General features: G+C 43.7%; 1 protein-coding gene across 1 annotated transcript in view; it reads right to left on the bottom strand.

Annotated features, from left to right (window-relative positions):
• The window catches only part of LOC144158951 (dual 3',5'-cyclic-AMP and -GMP phosphodiesterase 11-like), a 213376-nt gene continuing 190203 nt past the window's right edge, over positions 1–23173 (bottom strand). Inside the window, exons 19-22 of the mRNA XM_077690168.1 lie at positions 22825–22888; positions 19119–19193; positions 11470–11553; positions 1–8243 (exon numbers count right to left, since the gene is read on the bottom strand). Coding sequence (XP_077546294.1) covers positions 8091–8243; positions 11470–11553; positions 19119–19193; positions 22825–22888 — 376 coding nt within the window. The 3' untranslated portion in view covers positions 1–8090. The remainder of the gene's footprint in view (positions 8244–11469; positions 11554–19118; positions 19194–22824; positions 22889–23173) is intronic.

Raw genomic sequence — 23173 nt, 5'->3', positions numbered from 1 at the left:
AGACACAGAAAGAAAGGACCATATATTTATAGATTAAACAGCAATAAATACACATGTTTGGTAACGATAGAAATGTTCCCAAACATGGATAATTTATAACACATACGACAAACAACACAAGCAGTCAACTGCTGAAAAAAATTCAGCCTGTCATGTATGTTTTGTGGCAATCTGCTGAAACAATGGGGGCAACATTCTTGCACCAGAATTTCACTATTGCTACAAATAAGGGCCGTTGAATGAGAGTCTCATCAGACATGGGCACAAGATGGTCACAGAATCCTAAAAATCATTGTCACATTTTCCCACTCGCAATGAACTACATGAAATCCCCGTCGGCATGTGCACTGACCAACTCGTTCTTTTGAGTTTATATATATGCCACAGGTCTCAAAAAAAAAAAAGCCCGCCGTTTACAAAACATGAAATGACGCCAACTGCAACCACACCTCGCAGGCAAAACAAGAAACGAAACTCTATAGACAAACTGCCCTTCCGTGCCAGTGTATGAGTAATCAAGACAGACTGAGCCCTTCCAGAGGTGCGAGTCAAGTATTTATAATATGTACATGCAACACAGAATAAAAATGCATCAACAAGACTGAGCAACAAAGAGTGTGAATAATGTGAGGCAGCACAATGGAAGCTTTGAAAAAAAAAAACCCAATGGTGAAATGCAATTCCTTGAGAAAAGGCTGCAAAATGCCACAACATTGAAAAAATGCCAATCTACAACAGTAGCCTTTGTTTCCCTAGTAGCACAGACTGTCAAGAAATTATGCTGGCACTCCACTGTTCAGCATTGCAAAACATATCTCAACACAGCCGAGATGTAAACATGCGCGACATTTCTTTTGAAAGGCATGCTTTGGGCGAGAATTTTTTGCTAGGTACGCTTCCAATGCTTGTGCTCTGCTTGCATCTTCCATTTCACTTGGCTTTACACTTCTTAATGGAGCTGCAATGGCTCCAAGGAATGACAAAACTGATAATGAATACACATGAGTCCCCGATCAAATACAGGCTCCCTGGAGCCTGAACATTAGTACTGTGCTGCCAGCATAAACCCGTATTAGGCAAAAGTGAGAAATTGGGCAATAAAAAAAATGCATCACTGAAAGATGCAGGCTTCTGGTGAAGCAAACTGGCTGAGCAATGGCAAGTACATTACGGTTAACATTATACCGCATGCTGAGAGAGCCAGGAGTTAATAAATACAAGAGTTGGCGCCACGGTACGGTTGCACTGGAAAGGCCCTACGAGAGACGTGCCCAAAAGCTGGATGCAGCACAAAGACTTGGTGCCCCCCCAGTATTTATGTTTAGTAAATGTATTATGACAACTGCTGTTGCATTCAAAGACAAGTTTTACTCATCCTTTGTGTGTGCACACGTGGTCACAGTTTACTTGAACCTATTGATTATGCTATATGCATAGCGCAAATGTGAATTCACATTCAGTCAGTCTCCACAAAACGTAGTAGCCTGCATGACATCGCAGCAAAGTGTCGCAGGAAAGGCAGAAGCACGGTACTTGAGGCTTCAGACATAAGACAACACCCACGACAGTTTGTGCTACTAAGGTTTGTCCCGTTAAAAAGCATCTAAATGAAAGTACATGTCACCGCAAAAGCTGGGTATAAAATTTGGAGTGATCTGCCGCTGCAAACAGCTGCTGCAAGTAAATGCAAAGTGCGGTCAACACGCACACATCGCAGCATATTTATAAAAATAATGTTCAGAGATGTATGCGCAAGCATATTGGTATGTACAGATTTCATTCTTGATTGACAGATCCATTTGGTGCCGTTTGTTTGGAAGGTTGTGTCTGTAATCAGGGTAAGAAATGAGCTTGAAAAAGACAACCTATAAGTGAAGGCTGACTGCGTGGTCTCTCTTTCTGTCGATTCTTTATCCATCAACATTTCCCATTGAGATTATTGCTTTCAACCCCGTGTTCTTAGAGTAAACATGGGCCTACTGCGCCCACTACTTGGCCTTGGGTAGCGTGTGAAGTGGTGACTCGCGTTTATTGCTTCTCAGGTGCAAGAACACAATTTGCTTTTGTGCCCCTTGGTGCTGGCATATACAGCATACACAGCTTTAAAAAAAAAGAAAAAAGAAGAAAGCAAACTAAAATCAAATAAGAAACTGGCACAAGATTTTTTCAAAATATTTCCATCATGAATACAATTAAGTTATAGACTTGTAGACACCGCTCTCTTGACTACTGCTCTCTTGAACTTTATCGGAAAAAGTTTGTTTTCGTGCACTAAAGTGAGCTTTTCCCACAAGTTTTTCAGTGCAACTGCGCGTAATGCTCTCCATAAATACTGCACCATTTTAAAGGGTGTCACTTTAGAAAGCCCACGTGAAATTAGCCAAATGGGATGCTGACCACCTTTTCCCCACAGTGGTGGAGAGCCGACACCTTTTCAATGCATCTTGCAGCTAGTGACACAACTAATACATTCTCACTCCACTCAACTTTCAGAAGGAAATGGGGAGCCATTTTGGTGGCACGTGGGGCCTCGCAACAGCCTCGGGCATGTGTTTCTTAGTGCCATGGGTGATGGCTCAAACCCATTTGATTTCACAGCGTATCGGAACACACATGGGCTTTCTTTGGTGTCACTTGAAAATATACTTGACAGCAAAACAAACTATGTACGACCATCTTGCAGGGTCACAAGTCTTTAAAATTAGGCCAGCTGCTTCTTGGTCCAAACATTCCTCACAAGCATTAAACTGTATACAGTTTTCATCGTTTAGCACAAACACCAATCGCTTCACACAAAGCATCCACATCGCATATATTTTTGACACTACTTGGGTCCATTTATAGGACCAATGTACCGTATGCCCTCTTACTAGGCTTGGATAGCACCACTTGCACTACCTTTCGGCAGCCGAAATGTTTCGGTTTCGTTAGTTTCTTTTTTTTTTTTTACCATACTCAACAAAGCAGTGCCTGTAATGCTGCCAGGATGAAGCCTGGAATTACCAAACTGCTACAATGCAGTCAAGCCAAAGGTGGTATTACCCAGGCGAAAAAAACAATTGGAGGACCATTTGGACCTGCCGAAAACACAATTGGTTCAAATGGAACCATTTGCATTTTCACATGGTTCCATTTGGCCCAATCGTGTTTTTGACAGGTCCAATTGGGCCTCCAATTGTTTTTTTCGCCTGGGATTTGCTGGCTTTTGAAATCGCACTCACACCAAACATTCAATGATAGTCAATCAAATACCTTGCTTTGTCACAGCGTAAGTCTCTTTGCCTTTTGCAAACTATAGGTGCCCTCCATTTTCTAGTCTCTCGCTTACTATGCCGAGTATAAAAGATAACACGTTATTACAAAGTTCTCAAATACGCAGAATTCTACATGCATGTTTGCAAGTCTGTCCGCCCAGACTATGTACTCCGTGTGGCGAGGCCACAGTGGACCTCAGCCAATGAAGAGAGAAGAGGTGCCTGCTCATGCCCACCCACCCACCATGTTCCTCCTCCGTGCTCCCACATCTTAGAGTCTGCTCTTGCGAGCTGCAAACAAGCGATTTTATCAGAGACTATTTGATTCCTGTGTGGACGCTGCCTCTCCACACCTCATAGCTTCAGCAGTGCTGCAGGCATGTGGTAAAAACGGAGTACAGGTATCTAGGCATTAACAACAAACACTCAGTGGGCGGCATGGTTCACAAGTTCTGTGTATATTCTTTGTGCCTTCGATCATTTTTCTTTTTGTTTTGTGTGTGTGTGTGTATGTGTTGACTCCTGGGGCACAAATGTGCTCCACGTGTGAGGTAGAGTGAGGCCAATCGATCGGGTGAAGAAGGATGACACGACTATTTACAGGTGATGCACAAATACACCGGCTCAACAGTGCACATGCGTGCATGGTCACATGTACAAACAAGTTCTTTGAAAGCCGAAAGAGCAAGAGAAAGAGCTTGCTGCAAAGGAAATAAATAAGAACGCAGTGCACTAGAAATGCAAAGAGAAGACATCACAACATCTAAACAGTATACACGTACATGTATAGTAAGTGCCATCATAACGTTCGTTCTCAAATAACAGTTGACAGACAGACATTGCCCGTGCTCACAGATTGAAAACATCATAATTTGACGGATATATATAGGCTCAGGCACCTGTTGAAAGGTCGCTACAGGGTCACACCAAAATGTTTGAGGGTCATTGCCTAAATACACTGTGCAAATCATTGCATGCATCACCGAAACTACACGATACACACACAGATACATGCAAGCAGGAAACTTGCGTCACCGATAGCACACGAGCTGGTGATGTGCTTGGTGCTTAACCCTTTGAGGGTCACGGCCGTACATGTACGGCATCGGCAAACACTTTCTAAATGGTCAATGACGTACATGTACGGCATTGCTTATATCTTTAAAAAGTGTGCCTTTTTCACCAACTTCTCTTGCTTGGCATGTGCTGCCACACTTCGGAAATACGTCAAATTTTTTTCTTGCGCCGATAGCTCTTCTTTTTATTTTTTTATGATTTACTTCAGCGGCACGTCGACTATCGGTTGCGCATCCGCTAACGAGGGGGCGCGCTGGGTATCGCCCACCTGGCGCCCGGGCGCCTCTCGCTTCTTGCGCCTGCCACAGACCAAGGTCACCTGCGAAACTGATGAGGCTCTTTTCTCCTTTTTTTTGTATTTTATGAGCAGTGCGCCGTCTATCACTCCCGCGCGCGCAGCGGCTGGTTTTGGTATCGTCCTCCGGGTACTTCCTGCTTTTTGCGCCCGCGAAACTGATGTCTATTTGATTTTGATTACTCAAAAGGTGCCGGCTTGTTACTCTCTGGTTTTTATTTAGAATTTTTCTTGTGTTACTCATGAATAAACCACATATATGTAACAACATAAACAATTTTTTTGTCACTTTACGGTCACCCTAAAAAAATTACTATAATTTTTTCTTGAAATAGATTCATCTGAAGAATTTAAATCAGCAATAAAAAAAATCGGCCCTGTGGGCTCGCATTTGGCGAAGAAATTCGACCCTCAAAGGGTTAAAATGCCACAGAGTGCATTTTTGAGTGGTCAGAGCCATACAAAGTTTAGAGTGTGCATACATAAGATGGGAGCAAAGCATAAGGTGCCATTTTAAGACAAAAATCCAAAATAGAAAAGGGTGTCTTTGGAAGCAGAAACTTGGATTTCACTGAGTTGTGCTTCAATTCGGAGGAATTGGCCTATGGTATAGTGAGAAAACATTAAGTGGCTGTGGTGCCTGCCATTCAGAAAAACACAAAACGAAGCCTATACTGGAGCTCCTTTTCACTTTGTTTGTTGAACCCAAGGCTTCTTTTTAACCTTTTCATAGTTAGAAGAAAATGCATACGCAGAGAGAAGAAACTTTTTTTCTCAAAGCAATTTGTGATATACGCAAGGTCAGTTAATGACAATTGTCCTGACAGGCTTCAATTATATCCAAGGTTGGTACATACTTTGGGCAAACACTCTGAAAAGCAGCCTGTGGCATTGCAGGGTTACCATGATGTGGCCGAACCCGTCTGGTAAAGCAAGTAACAGCCGTGTAGTAGCTGACGTGGCATGCAAAAGAACTTTATAAGGTACAAGAGCTTCTCATCCTGCTTTAGTAACAGCCTGCTACAATATAATTGTATAGGAGAGTCGTGCTCCATGCCCATAAAGAGTAGTGAACAACCCATCCCAAACTAAGTAACTTGCATATTGCCAAGTGAAGACGTAATGACACATTAAAGAGACACTGAAGTGCACCCGCCAAACCCTTATTTGGAGGTTCAATCAACAGTTCCATTCACATGATTATGGAACGATTTGTGGCTGTCCCACAAACTGACGCAATGACGCCACAATGGTTTGAAGTGTGGTTTGATGGCATCCCCGTCTTTGAAATTTTGATGCTCACGTACCCATCTTGTTGCTAATGCATTGATTTGGTAGCTGTTCATTCAGGCCCAGTTGATACAGCATACACATGCTCGCAATCTGTTGAATGCCGGCCGTCAAACTTGCCACTGTGTTGTGATAGCTGACATGATCAAACCAGCAAAACAACATGGTAGACAGGAAATGGCCCTCCTAATGCGCTTAATTAAACTGGCTGAGAAGACTGGCTATTAGAACTGTAAACCTGATGACGTGATTACAAAATGTTAACAACTTGCTCTGTCTTTCTTTTTACACTGAGTTGTCCTGCACACAATGGTTTTACAACCCTTCAAAATACCTTATATTACTAACATTTTCCCCTCCATATGCTCTTACAAATAAAAATTGAAGTCGCTCCGAAGCCATTTTCGGCACCAAAAATGGCTACAGAGCACTTCAAATTTTATTTTTGCAAGCTACATCTTAGGACATGCCTTGAAGCAATTTGCCATAAAAGTACACCATCTTCTTGTCTGCAGTATTCAACTTTTTAATTAAAAACAAAAAAAAGAACTAAAAATTTCACTGCCATTATTTGATAGAATCTAACTTGTTATTTTAATTAAGTGCGACAAAGTTAGTTTTGAATTGGTTCCATGGTTACCAAGAGCTGTGCGACAATGATTCCCTATTGTACAGTGAAGTTTTACCCGAGCTAAAGCTTCATCTTATGACTTTTCACCAGGCGGCATCTCGCAATAACGTTCCTCACCCAACAATAATAAAGTTGTCGTTTGGTTTGGCAGCAAAGGCCTGTTTAAGCTGCAGCAGAGTCTAACAAGCTCAATCTCCAAAAGAAACAAGAACAGCTGCCCATGCTTAGTCTTTCAGTTTACCGAGCTGCTCTTGTAGGTATTAACGTAAAGTACATACTTCTTGTTTCCATTTTTTACGCGCCACGATACAGTTCACGATACAGACCACGATACAGACCTTCAAACCACGATACAGTTCACACAGCAATGCTACGTACCGCTTACCACTTGGCTTTTGGAAAAAGGGTGCCCCGCTGCTATCACATCTCGCATCCCTTCAATAAGGACAGTGGGAGACTGGTCTTGCATTCCATATATGGCAGCAGTGTAGCACTGTATGTTGTATTTTCCTAACCTTAGCACTGCTGGTTCCGCGATAAGAATGGACCAGCAAGACCAGCTACCATGAGAAAAGTGCTTGACCTTGCACCTTCTCCAGCAGAGCATAACCACATTGCAGCCAAGGTACACTAGCCTACCGTAAAGCCAATGAGCCGGCCATGGGGCATTTAGATGGACCCTGTAGTTCCGGACAAGAGTTGTACACGTACAGTGCACTGCTTCTTGCGCTGTCTGACCAAAGGACAGTGCTACTGTGCACCTGTGTGCTCATTCTGGAGCACATGTGTCCCACAACCGTTCCCCCCTGCACCACTATACCCACTGATGCACTGGCATCTCTTTCTCGGCCAAAGAAGTCAAACAGTTGGGTTAGTTCTATTTGTTTGATGCTATCCAGGAGCATCAGCACATGCTCTATCTTACCATATAAATAAGCTACTGTCAAAGTAAGTAACACTACAGTGCAGCAATCCCATAATATGGCCATTCCCGATTGCTGCATGCTTACAAGTTCCACTCAACAATTGCATTCAGCGTCCATTAGCTGAATGAGAAAAGTGGTGTGTGTACCCTTCCGCCTGTTGGAAATGTGCTGACGCAATCGCAGCATTTCATAAAACTCATCCATAAGGACGCAACAGATGATCGCTGGCTGACAAAGTGAATGGTGCAGGGAGCTCACTCTTCACTGGAATTACCACCTGATCAGACAGAGCAAGTACCACCCTAAAATGAAGGCTTAGAGGGCACGTACTGATGACGCTTAACTGTTTGGTCACGTCACATCAAATGGTTCTCATAGGGCTGGTGTGCCCCTGCTGCCTTTGCTGAGCGCACCATGAGTGTTCTAGATTTCCACAGTCGCATCTCAGTCTGATGAAAACTGGACTTGTACTGTATCCAAGCGCATGGTCTGGAGTTTCCACAGGCCAGACAGGCAAGGTTGTGGACCTGTCTCGACCAGCAGGTGATGAACAAGGCATGCGGCATGGCAACGCGAGCAGCACATGGGGGTATTCTTCCCGGCCACACTGGGTGCTCTTAGGTCTCTTTTCTGGCATCCGAGTCATCACCATCGCTGCGATCCCCGTTGACACTCGCAAGATGGGCATCGGCCAGTTGTTTCCACTCCATGCGGTTCAGCTCAACACCTTCCAGCAGTGGATACAACCGGTCATTGAGTGTCGCAAAGGACTGCAATGCAAAAGGGCAACGGTCACACATCAGTGCCGTGTGACCAGAGGCAATAAAATTCTGACTGGCATATGCCATGACAAACAACACACACCACATCATGAAGAAAATAGTGCGGACAAAACACTGATGTGACAAAGAAGTGCACGACACGGGCGCTCGTTTTTAAAAAAAAAAAAGGGCATGTGTTTGAATCAATAAAATACAGTAAACCCTTGCTCACCCTTTTTTACTGCCTTGCAAATGCATGCATGTACATTGCTGCTAACAAGACAAGCACATACAGTTTAATTAAGACTAAAATTTTGGATCTCAGAATGGTGCCCCCAAACTTTTCTAATCTAATTTCTAAGGGCGTGCGAATATTAGCAACTTTCGACTATTGAAGTGAAATATGCAATATTCGATTCGGCCTAGAATCGAATGGCACTACTATTAGAAAATTTCGATTAAATTTTTGAAATATTTCTAAGCTCACAAACATGTACCAACGTTCTGCGATTGTGGCGATGGGCTTTCCAACACTGCTTCGGTGACGTGTGAGAAAACGGCAAGAAGAAGGCGCTTTTGGAAAGCTGATCTTATCTCGTCATTAAGCCAACTCCGCCCTCCTCATGCTTCTCTCATTGGGAAAAACTTCTTATGTCCCATAATGAAAAAAAGAAACGACACCTAGCACAACAAAAAAAAGAAAAGATCAACTTCAGCAAACTGGGGACGCAGCTGGGCTTTCTATCTGCTGACTGGCGCAGCTTGGGTGCGACCACATTATCAGGGTGTGAAAAAAAGACTTTCTCTATGCTTCCCTTTTTGCATCTTGATAATGTGGTCACGCTCAAGCCGCCCTAGTCAACACCCTCTAAATAAGAAAGCCTGACTGTGTACTGACATAGCCCCCGTGAGTCCATGGTTAGCTGAAGCCGACTTCAGATCTGTTTTGTTCTCTTTTTTATAACGGGACATAGGAAAAACGATGAACTTGTCTACCTTCTCACCCCAAGACACCGAGATAACGCTTCCTTGACACGAAGGCGCTGACACTGTGGCACTCCCCCCGCTTGAGTTTATTAGGCACTTGCGTTAATTTAGGTCTCAACTCTTTTTATTCGTTCAAATGTTCATATCTGTCTTGACATGCCCTTCCCTCAAAACTAGCCCTTTGCGGTTGCAATGCACTACTCTTTGATGGGATCTTGGGTTGTTGAAGGAAAAACAGAACATTTCAGATATGCGGATATTTGGGTTCCAAATGAGAATCGAATAATGACTGTGCAAATAGTTCGACTCGACACTAAAATTTCTAATATTTGAACTCATGAATAATTCAAAACAAATAGTTTTTTTCAAATATGCAGGAAAATTCAGTACTGCTTAATCTGCTTGATCTGAATCCCACTGACCTGCACTAAGTGTATGAAAACTGCTATGTCTAAAGACTTTTTTTTTTTAATTCAGTGGGCACAAATAAAACTCCAGCAGAAGTCTGATGCATTACTCCTTGTTATCCTGCAGTAGGCATTTAGTAAGCAAAGGTGCTGAGCCACACCGCCGTGTATAAAGAGAGCAGCACTCCACAGTATTATTTGTAAACAAATTTGCTGACAAAATGCAGTATTTGTGAGCAAATGAATTGAAATTCTGCTATGCTCTATCTGGTACTCCATGAGTAGAATGTGTAGCCAGGTTCAATGTTGCACACACTGCAGAAACATTATTGGCTTCAATTACTAGTAAAAGGAACCCACAGAGCCCACCAACTCCTGAGTAATGTCCCCTGGTGTCACCCCCCGACACAGTGATTGGTTGTGCTAAAAATGCAGAGCTGTTGGGAGCTTGACTTGTCAATGCATGATGCTTTACCGCTTGCACTGGGCTACAGTCCATTTATGACTCATTCATGGGACGAACAATGTTAATTTTGGCCCCATTTTACCGTAAGTACAGAAAACATAAGGCTACGGTTTCAAGGATTTCTCTTTAACACACAGTTTGCGCAGTGTCTGGAAAGAACAAAGCAGCACTTGCTTGCCCGTGGCAACTGCACATACATCATAGCTAGCATGAAGTGTGTAATGCCTGAATGAAGTGCTCGTGCTGAGGCTGATGTTTTGCACATTTTTTTGGCTGCTTTGACAAGGCACTTCTAGAGTAATATAGTATAATACTGATTATGACATGTTTGGTGTGAGAATGCTATTACCATGCAATAACTTGAGTGGCAAATTGAATAAGGCTTCTGCACAAAGATCTACCCTTTTAGAACTTTCTCAAAATTTGTTTGGTGATGAAGTGAGCCTTCTCTGTTCAACAAACCAAGCAGAAAGTCAGCAAGTTCCCTCTCTCCCCTCTTGTTTTTTGTGATCAAAAACAAGACATCATAAATTGTGAGCAAGCCATGTGCTGATTCCTACCTGCAGTCATTAAAGCTCACCAGCTGCACTGTTTGTGTGCTTGCAAGCATGTATGTGAACGTTCCTTACCACGCTCCTTTAACAAGTTCTGTGGCAGCACTGCCTGTCCCTACCTTTTTGTCACCACCTAGCTTGCCCAAGCACTGCTACCACTGAGCATGGCGTAAGCGTGTAGTTATGAATAATATAGATTCAATTCGAGCCAATTCGTTTCTTGCATTTAGTGAGCTTTAAAAATGTAACGCAACACTGACTTATGAGAATAACATCGGTGACCTCCCTTTACCCCATCTGTATCAACAGAGAAGCATTTGACATAAGATACCTAAAAACCAATTCAGCGTTTCCTTCTTGTGCCATGATCATATCACCAGGGCACCCTGGCGCACAAGTTTCCTTAATGTGGAAGTAGGTAATGCACCACAAAACACTGCCCTGGAGCGTGCTTCATTTGGTCTACACTGCTCCTTCATCGTGTCCGAGAGAGAAACATGCACTCAGTGCATCACATTTGCAACCTGTATAGATGGTTCCAGTAGGATCACTATTGTTCCATCAGATGACTTCTGAATGAATGAGCCAGTGCTTATTCTGTACGATAAATACTGGCTGAGCAAACTGCGCGCCATTTCAGTCACTGAATGTCAACTGCACACATCTACGTCTTTTATTGTTTCTTTGCAATATATTTTGGAGCAGACCTTTGCTGCAATGAGCTGTTTAATCTCAGCATTTTGCATCACTGTTGTCTGTGTGACGATATGCTAAAACCCGAGACTGAGCATAACAAAATGTAGCCGGCTGGCCTCTCTTACCCTGTACAGCGGGAGACAGATGGAGTCGATAAAACCGAGCTGCATTGCTGGGAGCTGGTCTTTCTTCTCCCTGTTCATCATGTCCTGGCATAGAAACATCAATGCATTACAAAACATCATCAATGCCACACACACAAAGAGAAAAGGCAAAAATGGAAGCCGACATTTCACTGTACGTACAACCCTGTTCAGGTGCACTACTCCCAATAAATGAGTGCCATGCACCCAAATTCATGTGGAAATTAGTATTACCTCTTGCCTATCTGTAGTAACCTACTGCTTTCTGCCTATTGCTGCCTATTGCTTTAAAGGAGCCATGAAGAGAAAATGCAAGTTGGTTTTATTCGAAAGATTTCGTGTTTGATAGTGCCCCCAGCGCTTGTCCGGATACAAACGGTGCTTTATTCACTGAGAAATTAAACACTTTAGGTTAAAATTTTGATTTTCCCGCTCAATCGTGCGTTTTCGTGGTCCCAAGTGACATCACAGGAACCGACCGCTCTGCAGCCTAGAGTACCTTCATTCAAGCATCCGCCGTACAGGGTAGAGACACGTATACGCTGGCGCTGCCATTTTCGGTTGCGCGCTCGCCGCCGAAGCAAGTCATTGTGTCAAAACCGCGCTAAAATTATCGCCGCAACGCAGTTTACTGAAGAAGTTTGAATCATATTGTCTGTTTCGCGTTGCTAGGTCTCGTGGGAAACGGAAAGAATAACGCGTTGAGCCCGTTGGCCCAATTGCGGCGGCACGGGACCGTTCAAAGGTTGTCTCCACCCTGTACAGCGGTGTTGGTTTGTCCCCGTGTTTCTTTACGTTCCGTAACCTAGAAGGCGCCACCATACCGTGGCAAGCGTTTGGTTTGTTTTTGCCCGCATTTAAACCTGGCTTGTTTTTGTTCTGGGAGAAAATATTCGTTCCCTGAAACAGTGCTCACTCGACAAATGGGGTCACGTAAGACACCGTTGCTTGCGTCAATCGGCCAGTGTCGTCTGAGACAACCCCAAAACCCGTAGTGCTGTGCAGCTAAACCAAGCATGCTGTGCGCAGTACGAACAGCAGAACGCATCAGTACTTATATGTTTACATGTGCTTTCGTAACTTCCACTGTTTGTCCCATCATTCTTATTGCTTTGTAAAGAATGTGCCCTAAATTTAAGCGCAAATCGCTCGTTCGTCTAGTTTGTAAGCTCTACCTAATTTGCGTCTGCTTCTGCCAGCCTCCGCCAATCGCAGAGCTTAGCTCATGTGACATCACAGGTTTTGTTGCGGGAAATGAGCTGGTGGGTCGCATGACCATTCCCGTTTTTCCTAATTATGTAGCTTATTTGAGCGAAGTTTACGTTAAAAGTGGTGTCAGTATGATTCTAATGAGACAATCTTTTGAATGAACCAAACTTGTGTTTTCTCTTCATGGCTCCTTTAAATCAGTGGGCATTTATGCTGGAATTTCTGCTGTATCCATGAACAAGGTACCTTTTTTTTAGTTGTTAAAAAATAAAAAAACATAACTGCCTGCCTTCTCAACATCTCCCAAAGGCAATTTAAATGCTTAGTATTCATAGGACCTCCAGCGTAGCGCCTATAAGAGAAATTGCAGACGTCTGTGAAGATGTGCACAACTGCCTCCTTGTCCCTATAAACTTGGAGGACCAAGAGTTTCTGTGCCAGGGCATTTACCAGACATTCGCTGCTTGTTTCAGTGTCTAATAGTGACAGGGATAAATTGATGAGGAGCCCCTACCCTACTGGCCAAACTATGTGAGTGATGTGCCACTGGCGACTTATTTACTTCACTGCACTACCAGATCATGCTGACAGAGAGGGCAAAACGTGCGAAGCCGGCGTTTAGATTTCTGGACCGAGAAGCCACTCCTATGCATGAATAAGCTAAATAAAACTTTGGCCCTCTCTTTCTCTCTTGCCCCAGCCAGTATCACGCTTGCCTCAGGAACTGGAGGGATCAAAACCCAACCTGTGATGTTTTGTTTCCTATTGAGGCAACATTGGACAAGCACCAACAAAATGCACTCCAGGATAAATGAAAATTTTCTCTACACTGTGATACCCGAAGTACTAAGTGGTGTAGGTTGGTCAGTGCTGCAAAGGCTGCGATAACTAGGAGCTGGATAATGTAGATTCTCTTCTCCATAAATTGCACAATCAGGAGCGGAAAGACGTGTCCCACTTATAATTACCGAATGGCTGCATACACTTTTGGTGTCACATTTCTGACTTGGAACACCGGAACAAAGTGTGCAGTGTAGGGGGTGGGGGAATGCTATCTGCATTTAACACTTACAAATCGTAGTATTTATAGAATCACACTCTCTGATTTTTGTCAGTCCGTCTACAGCCAAACAATACTATCTGCACTTAATACTTAGAAATCGTACCATTTATAGAATCAGACTCTGTGATTTTTTGTCTGTGCATCTACAGCCAAACACCCAGTCTGCTCATGCTCAGCTCATTTTGTTGGCATTTGGGTTGGTGTAGATAGGCTGCAGATGTTAGACAGATGAATAAAGTGTGGTGATCAGTAGCACTGTGCCCAATGGCATTGCTGGCTGAACTTGCACTCGGGGCCCATAAAATTTGGCAACCCCCCACAGACACAGCACGACGAGTAGCATTATTATTACTATTATTGATTTTATTATTGTTGTTATACTATCACTATTAATAGTAATATGCCTTCTATTGTTACTGTATTATTACTGTTATATCAGGGAATACAGGGTTGAGATTAAAAATGCGCATCTTACTTTTTGATACAAATGTTCAAAAGACAATATATTCACAGGTACTGAAAGCATATGTGGGTTTCAAAATGTCAATACAAGCAAATATTATATACAACTTGTGACGTGAAATAAAGTCACATGATAGCAAATGATGTGCGAGTTATCTATAAACAATGGGAAATATATCAGAAAATAAAGCAGCAAAATAAGAAGCCAAAATTCTGAGTACAAATCGTGAATACACGGATACCGTCTTTATCAGTGGATAATATTCGTTGTGATTCTTTATTTTTATAAGATGAGCATTTTGGAACAACGTACAAGGTGGTACATAGTACAAATCAGACTTTCTGAGCAAGAGGTTGGAAACTACTTATTACTGTGTATCTGTATTTGCGCATCATGTTTCACTTTGTATTTCAAATAAACAAGAAATGTCTGCATACGTCAAATTACACGGCACTGAAAGAAAAAAAAAGATTCATTTGGCCTGTATCGATACGGCAGATAACAGCACCAATTAAAAATCTGTGCCGGCGTACGCTGGTCGTAGTGGCTGTTTGGTGGTACTAGGCAAAGACGTAGAGAGGTCCCATGCCGCAGAGCCACAAGATTGAATTGGCACGTTTCAAGTTAAAACGTTGGACGTGTAAAATCTTCATGCATAATGGAGATTTTAAGAACAAGTAGAAGCTAGCCCTGATGACTAAAATAAAACAAAAAGGGCAAAGGGAGAACTAAAGGCCACAATGATTTCAATAAAAACAAACAAAACATGATTTGTCGTTGAACGAAAGCCACCTTCATTTTTCCAAGTTTTTTATAATAACATGAAAATTTATCTCCAAGTATTATCTTTCTAGTGACACCATTGTCAGGTTGGAATCACAGTCATTTGATAGCAGAAAAGTTTTCTTAACTCTAGATTAGAGAAGCTTCTTTCGTGTGATGTCACCAATACAAACACGGTAAAGCAATCAAGCGATAATGCTTAGGCTTGTCAAACTATTAGAACATTTCATTTAGCAACATAATATGGGAAGTATAGTCTGTAGATTTTGTTTCATTCTGATGCTTGTCAGTAGGATTAAGTAGTCTCCATAGTCGCGAATCTCCAATGCCATGTCTCCCTTACAAAACTCGCTGCAAATGAATGTTGTCGTGTGTGGACTAGTCAAAATTGGGAAGTGTTGTCTAACTACAAATGCGGATTGCAAAAAAAGGAAGAAATGGGAAAACTGGATTCTCCCCGTTTTACTGTTTGGGATATATGGAAGGAATATGTCCCTTCCATATCTCTCCATCTTCGTGCAAGCACCCTGCCTTGTGTCCCTTGGCACAGTGAAAAAAGCCAACTTAGCAAATATGAACCATCAACAACCAATTTTAGATCCTTCACGATTGTTTGGTTAACAAGTTGTTTGGTTTGTGCAACCAAGGGAAACTGCGCTACGTTCCAACTGTCTCACCCTATTGGACACCTGTTGGATACCGTGTTTGAGCGACGAGCGCATCCATGCCATTTGCAGAGACGCAGCAGTGAGTCGGCATGACTCCTGCAGAACTCATAACCGCATGTCGTGATAAAATCAAAACAGCAAGCAAAAGCTCAGAAACCTATCCGATCACACTGAACGCTGAGGTGACTACGAGTGGCTCTAAGAGAGCGCCGCGCAGCCACGCTATGATGGAGCTGCGCATGAGCCGCGTTTCCTTTATCATGACCGACGTTTACAAAGGACCTCAGTGTTGTCATCATGAAAGCTTGCGTATGTACTGTGTTGCCAACTTTTATGAAAAGGGTCTATAGCTTGAAAATGATGGAAAGCAATGGACCTCTTTCCAATACCGGTCCTCCTAGCGGCCACCACAGCAAACTAAAAATGGCAGTAAGGCATGCCCCCAAAAAAGTCTGGCTTTCGGAGAACTCGTGCACAAAATATCCTGGTCCTGCAGCCTCTCCCGAACACACCCGTCACCCGTACCTTTCACATGAATGTCACGGTAGCAGGCGCGCGTTCCCGTGACTAATCTGCAGTGGTCGAAGCGCCCCTTTTTCTTTACTTTTTTCATCTTAGTTACTCCCTCACTGGCAGCCATGGGCTCGCAGCGTGGTCAGCCTCAAACGTCTTTGCCCTTTCCTTAGAAAGCCTTTTTTGTGTGTGCATGTACGAACCCACCACGAGCTGTCGAAAGAGAAAAAATAAAAATGTGCAGCACTACACAACATAGCTGCTCCCCAAGCAGAAAGCTGAGGGGCGCCCTTTTGTTGATTTTGCCAGAGGCACCTGCCAAGAATGGCAGACTGGCATCCCGCACATATGCAGATCGCTATTGGAAAAAGGTTCATTGCTTGAAAGACCGCAAAGAAAATGGGTGTTTACAATGTTTAGGCCCCCAGCTAGCTACAACACAATCATTTCAGTTCCAAACAGAAGAAAATTCATCAGCTCTTCCACTCTGTGAAAAAGGACAAGAAGCGAAGCTGTGGTGTGTTTTACCTTATTAATCGATGCATGCACTACACAAAGCACATTTGTATTTGCAATGAGCCTACTTCCTAGTTAATTAACTGAATGAAACTTGGGAAGACTAGAGTTTTATTCTAGACGACAAACATAAGGCTTAAGGCAAAAGCCCATGTATCAACAGCGGAAGGGAATTCCACAACATTTACAACTTCACTGAGAACTGTGTAATTTTGAAAAGTAGGTGCAACTTCACATATGTTAAGAATCGTCTTAGAGGCCAATTGTAATATAATCTGTTTCGAGATAGTTTTGAAAAAACTAGAGCGACAGCCATTTTCTGCAACCATATTCCCTCTGTAGATGGCCATATATTGACAGCAGACAGAAATTCTATAATGTTTAGATTTTCACTGTGAACTAACTAATAATAACAAGTAAACGAAATTTGGTGTAATGATAGTCATCCTAGAGTTCACTTCCAGTATGATTTTTTCCGAGATACTACCTCCATTAGACTGAGAGCTACAGGGCAATCGCGAGAAACTGGAGACAGAAATTTTTTCGTGTCGAAGTGACGCGTAGACGGACAGACATCGGCCACCACCAGAGGGTAGCTATACGCAGTTTCGCAGTAAAAGCCAGCAGATGCAATCGCTCAACACGAAAGGGTAAGCTAGCAATTGTATCCCCTCCCGTACTTTCCTCCAGCTTGATTGGCTTGCTTCCTGCAAGGGGTCCACGGCTCCCATTAAGCACAGAGGTGCCATGCTAAGTGGCGTGTGTGCGATCCATACCTCGGCAAAACTGAACACAACTCACTCACACTCGCACAAAAAAATATATTTTTCCTCACGCACTCACTCACACTCACCAGTCGCCCTCACTACTCGTACTCACTCGCACCAACTTGCGCTCATGCTCACCACTCGCCGTGACCACTCGTACTCACTTGCGCTCACGCTTACTGCTTGCCGTCACCACTCACTCTCACTCGCGCTCACGCTTACCACTCGCCATCCCCACTCGCACTCACTCGCCCTCACATTCATTGCTCACTCTCACCACTCGTAGTACTCACTCACGCTCACACCTCACCATCACCACTCGCGTTGACGCTCATCAGTCGTCATCACCCCTCGCACGCGAATGTGTGCAGCAGACCTTCAATGCGTCATGAAACGGAACAGTATCAGTGCATTATGGCATCACAAGTCTATCTTAATCATATTTCTAAATCAGCACGCCACGAGATAATTAATTTTACGGTGCCCCTTAGCAGGAGTGCAGCGACGACATATTTCCGAAGCTAGATGCCATCGCGTCATTAACAACCATCAGAGTGAGCGGCTCCTGCGACGAATAGCCAACAGCGGGTACAAGCGCAATAGTGGCGCTTACTGTGGTAAGCCCCTCAAATCGCGCAAGTAGCGTGAGTGCACTTATGAGTGGTTAGCGGGGCTCAGCACACGCGAGTAGCGAGTAGGGCTCACCACACATGAGTGGGGAGTGCACTTGCACTCGTGAGTGGCGAGTGGGGCTCATGGAGACTGGCACCCGCACTTGCGAGTGGTTAGCAGGGCTTCCCGAAAGTGGCTCTTGTACTCGCGAGTGGTGAGTGGAACTCGCCGCGAGTGGCACTCACACTCACGAGTGGCCAGCGGGGCTCACTGCGGTTGGGGCTCGCACTCACTCACACTCGCACTCGCCAGTCCAAAACGATATCGAGGCTCACTCACCACTCACTCGTGAGTGGTAAGTGGGTGGTGTGTGAGTGCACTTGTGAGTGAGCCTGCAGACCTATGGTGCGTACTATACACTGACTAGAGATGGCAGTGCAACACCTTGAAGGCACCAGCGTCTAAGACCACCTCTGATCTGCATTACCAGAGGTTTCCCCAGGTAACTCGCACCTGCTCCTGTGGCAAGATCTAGTGGGAACACAGCTAGCGTAACTCTGCGAAGTGGCTGCCATTTCTCAGTGAAGCTCTAATCAAGGCGCCACCTTGGCTGGTATGTAAATGCTTACTGCAGGGCCAGGGACATAACCAGAGGGGAGGTTTGGGGGTTCGAACCCCTTCCGAAGATTTTCCTGGCAGGGTGTGAGCGAGACTTAGTGTTCCTATGGCAAAACTCCGACATTCCAATAACCCTCCGAAAAAAAAAAATTCTGGCTACGGCCCTACAGTGTGCCTGCTAGAATCAAGAAGTGATCTGCACATGGCAGTTTTTACAAAGGCAGTTAGTGCAAGTCAATCTCACTCCGAGATAGCACTTCCCTACGGCAGGGGTCGAATGAAGTATCAATATCCAAGGTTTCAAGTTTTCCATAAATTTAAGTACTATTAGGAATCTGAACTCAAAACTTGAATATTCTGATACCTAGTCTTCTGCACACAGTAAAGAGCAATAGATATAGTATCCGCAATGCACTTACAATGGGTTGAAGGTTCAGCTCTTGCTTTTCCATGTCCCCCTGCTGAAAGAACTCCATTGTGACCAGGTCTGCAACCTTGAAAAAAGACAAGGGCCCATTTCACTTTAGTGGGAACAGTGAATACACCAACTATAAAACTTTTAGAGGAGTGTGCAAACACGTGTAACATAAAAGCATCATTTCACTTACAGCGTCCAGCCTGGTGTGAGACAGATATGTATAGTAAAACAACTGTTGCATAATCTTGTGCTCTGACGATAAAATTAGACTGCTCGATCAAATGCAAATAAAATTGAACAATGCTAACTTCTTTGCCTAAAAAAGCCACCAAAATAGTGTCATAGTTTAGAATTTGTGCCAACGCCATAATGCTCCTCCTCCCTAGTGCACAGTCCTATATCTACACAAAGAAGTGAACAATATGTAGGGCAGGGCAGAAAAGGAGGGCCCCACTCACGTGGGATAAGAGTGTTATCGGACACCACACATAGGTCAGTGACCCTATCAGCATTCTGTTTTCATGACATCGGGCTCAGCCTGGCAAAACAAAAATTACCTTCGTGCGCTGTTATCTGATCGCAACTAACACACACGCGCACACAAAAGCGCAGACACACATTGGCAGATCAGTGAGCTAGTGGAGGCATTTTGCAGTGAAATGGTAATGTTTTACTATGTTTAAACAAAAATCCTTCCTATTATTTAAACCCTCCTTGCCATGGAGTGACTTCACTTTAATGCAAGTGTCTCCGAACAAAGAATACCATGCACTGCTTAATTTTACTAAGGACAGGGCCTAACACATAGGCGCAGGCCACACAGTGAAGCGCAAACCTTCAACTAAGTTATTCAAAGCTCTGCAACCTAATAAAGGCACATGAACAACAAGCGGGGAAAAAAAAGCTCGAAATAACCAAACTTTCAGAGGCTAGCCAAAGTGCGAACATTGATCAGTGATGTGCCCCATTTTCTCCACACACTGTTGCATTCCTCCATTCCTGTTGCACCTCATAGTCAAGCTCAAGTTTTGTGTACCCTTCCCCCAACCCTCTCTGCTTTTCGTGTTTATTTCCCCTTCAGACAGGCACTGGACTCCGGTGTAGGTGTGCACTGTGGAGAGGCGGTATGTGACTGATATTAAGTTGCACTCTTTTTGCAGCCACATGAAACGAGGAATTTATTATTTTTTTTGGAAGGGCTGAAACACCCAAAAGCAAGACATTGATATGATATGTGCAAACAAAGCACCAATGATGCCGGCCCCAAGCTGTCAGCTGCGAGATTGACTTTAATGTAGTATACACAGCTTACTTCAAAGGAAATGGCAAAGGAAACGTCAAAATCACAAAGCCAGCTGAGTGTAGGCCAAACAAAAAAAGAGGTGCCGAGGCGTCACGGCCCAATACAGTAATGATAAACAATAGCAGGGAGTGAGCCAGAAGTCATGAAAACAAGCCGCCAGTCTTTCGTTGGTGGCCATTTGTAATCGTTTTTGGCTGCCCACATGGTCACTAGGTCATGGTCATACGGGAGAGTCATACCAAGTTATACAGAAGAAGGGAAGTGCACGTATGTTACAGGAAAAACAAAAGCAATCTACGTCTTTTTTCCCCGGTTTGATTCTTTTCCCACCAAGGGTCAGTGATGTTTGTTTTTCTGCTCAGCCTGAAAAACTGAAAATTTTGTGTGCTGTTACCTGATGAGACTAACAAGGAAAACAAACAAAGGCAGGTGCTGACAGAAAGTCCACAAGATAAGAAGAAGAAGAAGAAAAAAAAAACACAGCGGGAGGAGGTGGCAATGAAGGCAAACTGGCTGGCAGTGGTAGGACAAGTGAAACAAAGGTACGAGGCAGCAGAGGAAGGAAGGGCACGAAAGAAATGAACAATTGAAGAGAGCAGCATAGGGAGCAGCATGAAAGGCACGACAGCAGAGAATTAGTGGCCAGAGGCGGGAAAGGAATGGGCAGCGCAGTGACATGGCAGATAAAGCCATGAAGAGAGAGAGAGAGAGAGAGAGAGAGAGAGAGAGAGAGAGAGTGTGTCTGTTGTTGCAGAAAGAAGAACAAGGAGCGAAAGGCAAGGGAAGCAGTCTGAACTGTGGGAAAGAAGTGAATGGTAGGATGAGGTGGCGAAGCAGCGTTAAAGGTGGGAACGATGCCAGCTTTTCATATATCCAGACCCCAGCGAGCCATCATAAGAAGGGGTGCTGTGTGTACTCATGCATTCTATTATCAGGGTGTTTACTACATTGTTTCCATGGAGAGCTCGCTAGGACTGCTGTGATCTGTCACAAAGGCAGGTCGCCACATAACTTTGGGATGCATAATCAGGGTGGCACTGTACTTCTACGGTACAACCCTGTGAGTGTCACGTAAGTGAGAGATGTATAAAAAACCAGGCCATATCCGAAGCATGCAGTGTATAAGTGCATTCAAAGATTGTAAGTCTCTCTCTTGCCACACGGCGCGCGCTGATATACGTGACATTACAATTACGAACACAGAGAAGTGAAATTCGAAATGGAGAACTGCAAATTTTAAAGTTAAAGTGAGTACGGAGCGAAATAGAAGCAAGCAAGCAAGCGCGAATGAAAAACGAGTGTCCCCGTGTGTTCTTTTAGTACGCCTTACATTCTAGCACGAAGTGTGGGAAAACAAGTGTCCTGGCGTTTTAGTACCATGACTACATGAGAATACGACAACATGAGACAACGACGACATAAGACGCCGACAGCCCGAGCCCTTAAAAGGTGCTTCGCCCCTAAAAGGTTCTGCTGCATTTGACACACTCAGCACATCAAAGCAAAATATTAGTGCATGTCATTTTTATGCTGGGAGCCATTCCATGCCAAAGCATCTTTTCAAGCCTCTTGCCGTAAAAGTAACTGTACAGGAGTGACGTATTCCTACCAAGTGCAGCCGCCTAAAAAGATAAAAGGTTTAGAACAGTTCAAGACTTCAGTGGAGGACAGAAGGAGATGTAGATGTGTGCACATCTTGTTCTGTCCTCAAAGTCAAATGACACACCTAAAAAGTACCTAAGCAGTGCAACAACTCCCAGATATGTCGCATCAACTAGCCCCAATGCTAGTACCAGTTCAAAACAGTTTACTATAAATTTTTCGATCAATTTTTTGGCAGCTCTTTAAAAAAAAACACACAACTAATGTGTCCGACTTTTGTCTCAGCAAAGTGTCAAATAATAAAATTCTGTTGGCCTATGGTACTAGACAATAGTTGATAATATAAATGCTAAGAGCTTAAATATAAATGTGAATGTGCAACACCTGGCTTTAGAAAATTATTACAATCCATTCTCATTATTAAATATTTTTAACCTGGCTCACAGGAAATTTTATTATGTTCAAACAATTCATTTGTTCCTGCCTAAATCTCGCACTTGCATCAAATTTTATACCATATTTTGTAACACATTTCGCATCACATGCTCTCTTCGTCCGAAGTACACTGAAATGTGGTGTTATCCAGGGGGGAGGGGGTCAACGGCAACATGCATGACTTCTTATGAAAAGTGATTATGTTGTGACCTCTAAACAGGGGCTGGGAAGTAGCTTAGGGGTGTTGTCCTAGCAGCATTGTTTTCTCATACCGTTCATGTAATTGTCAGAGAATGTCTTGACATTAACGTTGTTTCTTTCATCTGAGGAGTGCAGCACTGGAAGATTTTTAGAGCTCAACACTCACCACTCTTTGCACTTCCCAGGGCTTGGTGATAGCTCCAATGTCACAAGCTGTCATCAGCATGTTCCTAAAAAAGAAGAAAAGCGAGGTGATAATGAGAGAAAATAGCAAAATCCAGCACTAGGAAATACCTCTCCTTGTAGCGAGCTCTACTTCACACTGGTAAAAAAAGAATTGTCACCTGAACAAAAAAGAATATATCTTCACGATTCAATTTTTTACGACTCGGCACACAATGCCGAGCATTTCTTGAGCACGTAGCTTTTGTTGCTTGTTACGAGTATAGATAGCTTGGGATCTGGCATTATGTGCGTCACTATGTATAGGCCGGCGCCGAAATATTATTGTCTAC

This window comes from Haemaphysalis longicornis, unplaced genomic scaffold (assembly GCF_048455015.1).
Source record: "Haemaphysalis longicornis isolate Haplotype H1 unplaced genomic scaffold, Haemaphysalis longicornis Haplotype H1 scaffold_1, whole genome shotgun sequence".
In the NCBI taxonomy this organism is placed as follows: domain Eukaryota; kingdom Metazoa; phylum Arthropoda; class Arachnida; order Ixodida; family Ixodidae; genus Haemaphysalis; species Haemaphysalis longicornis.
This window is presented reverse-complemented; position numbering and strand designations above follow the sequence as displayed.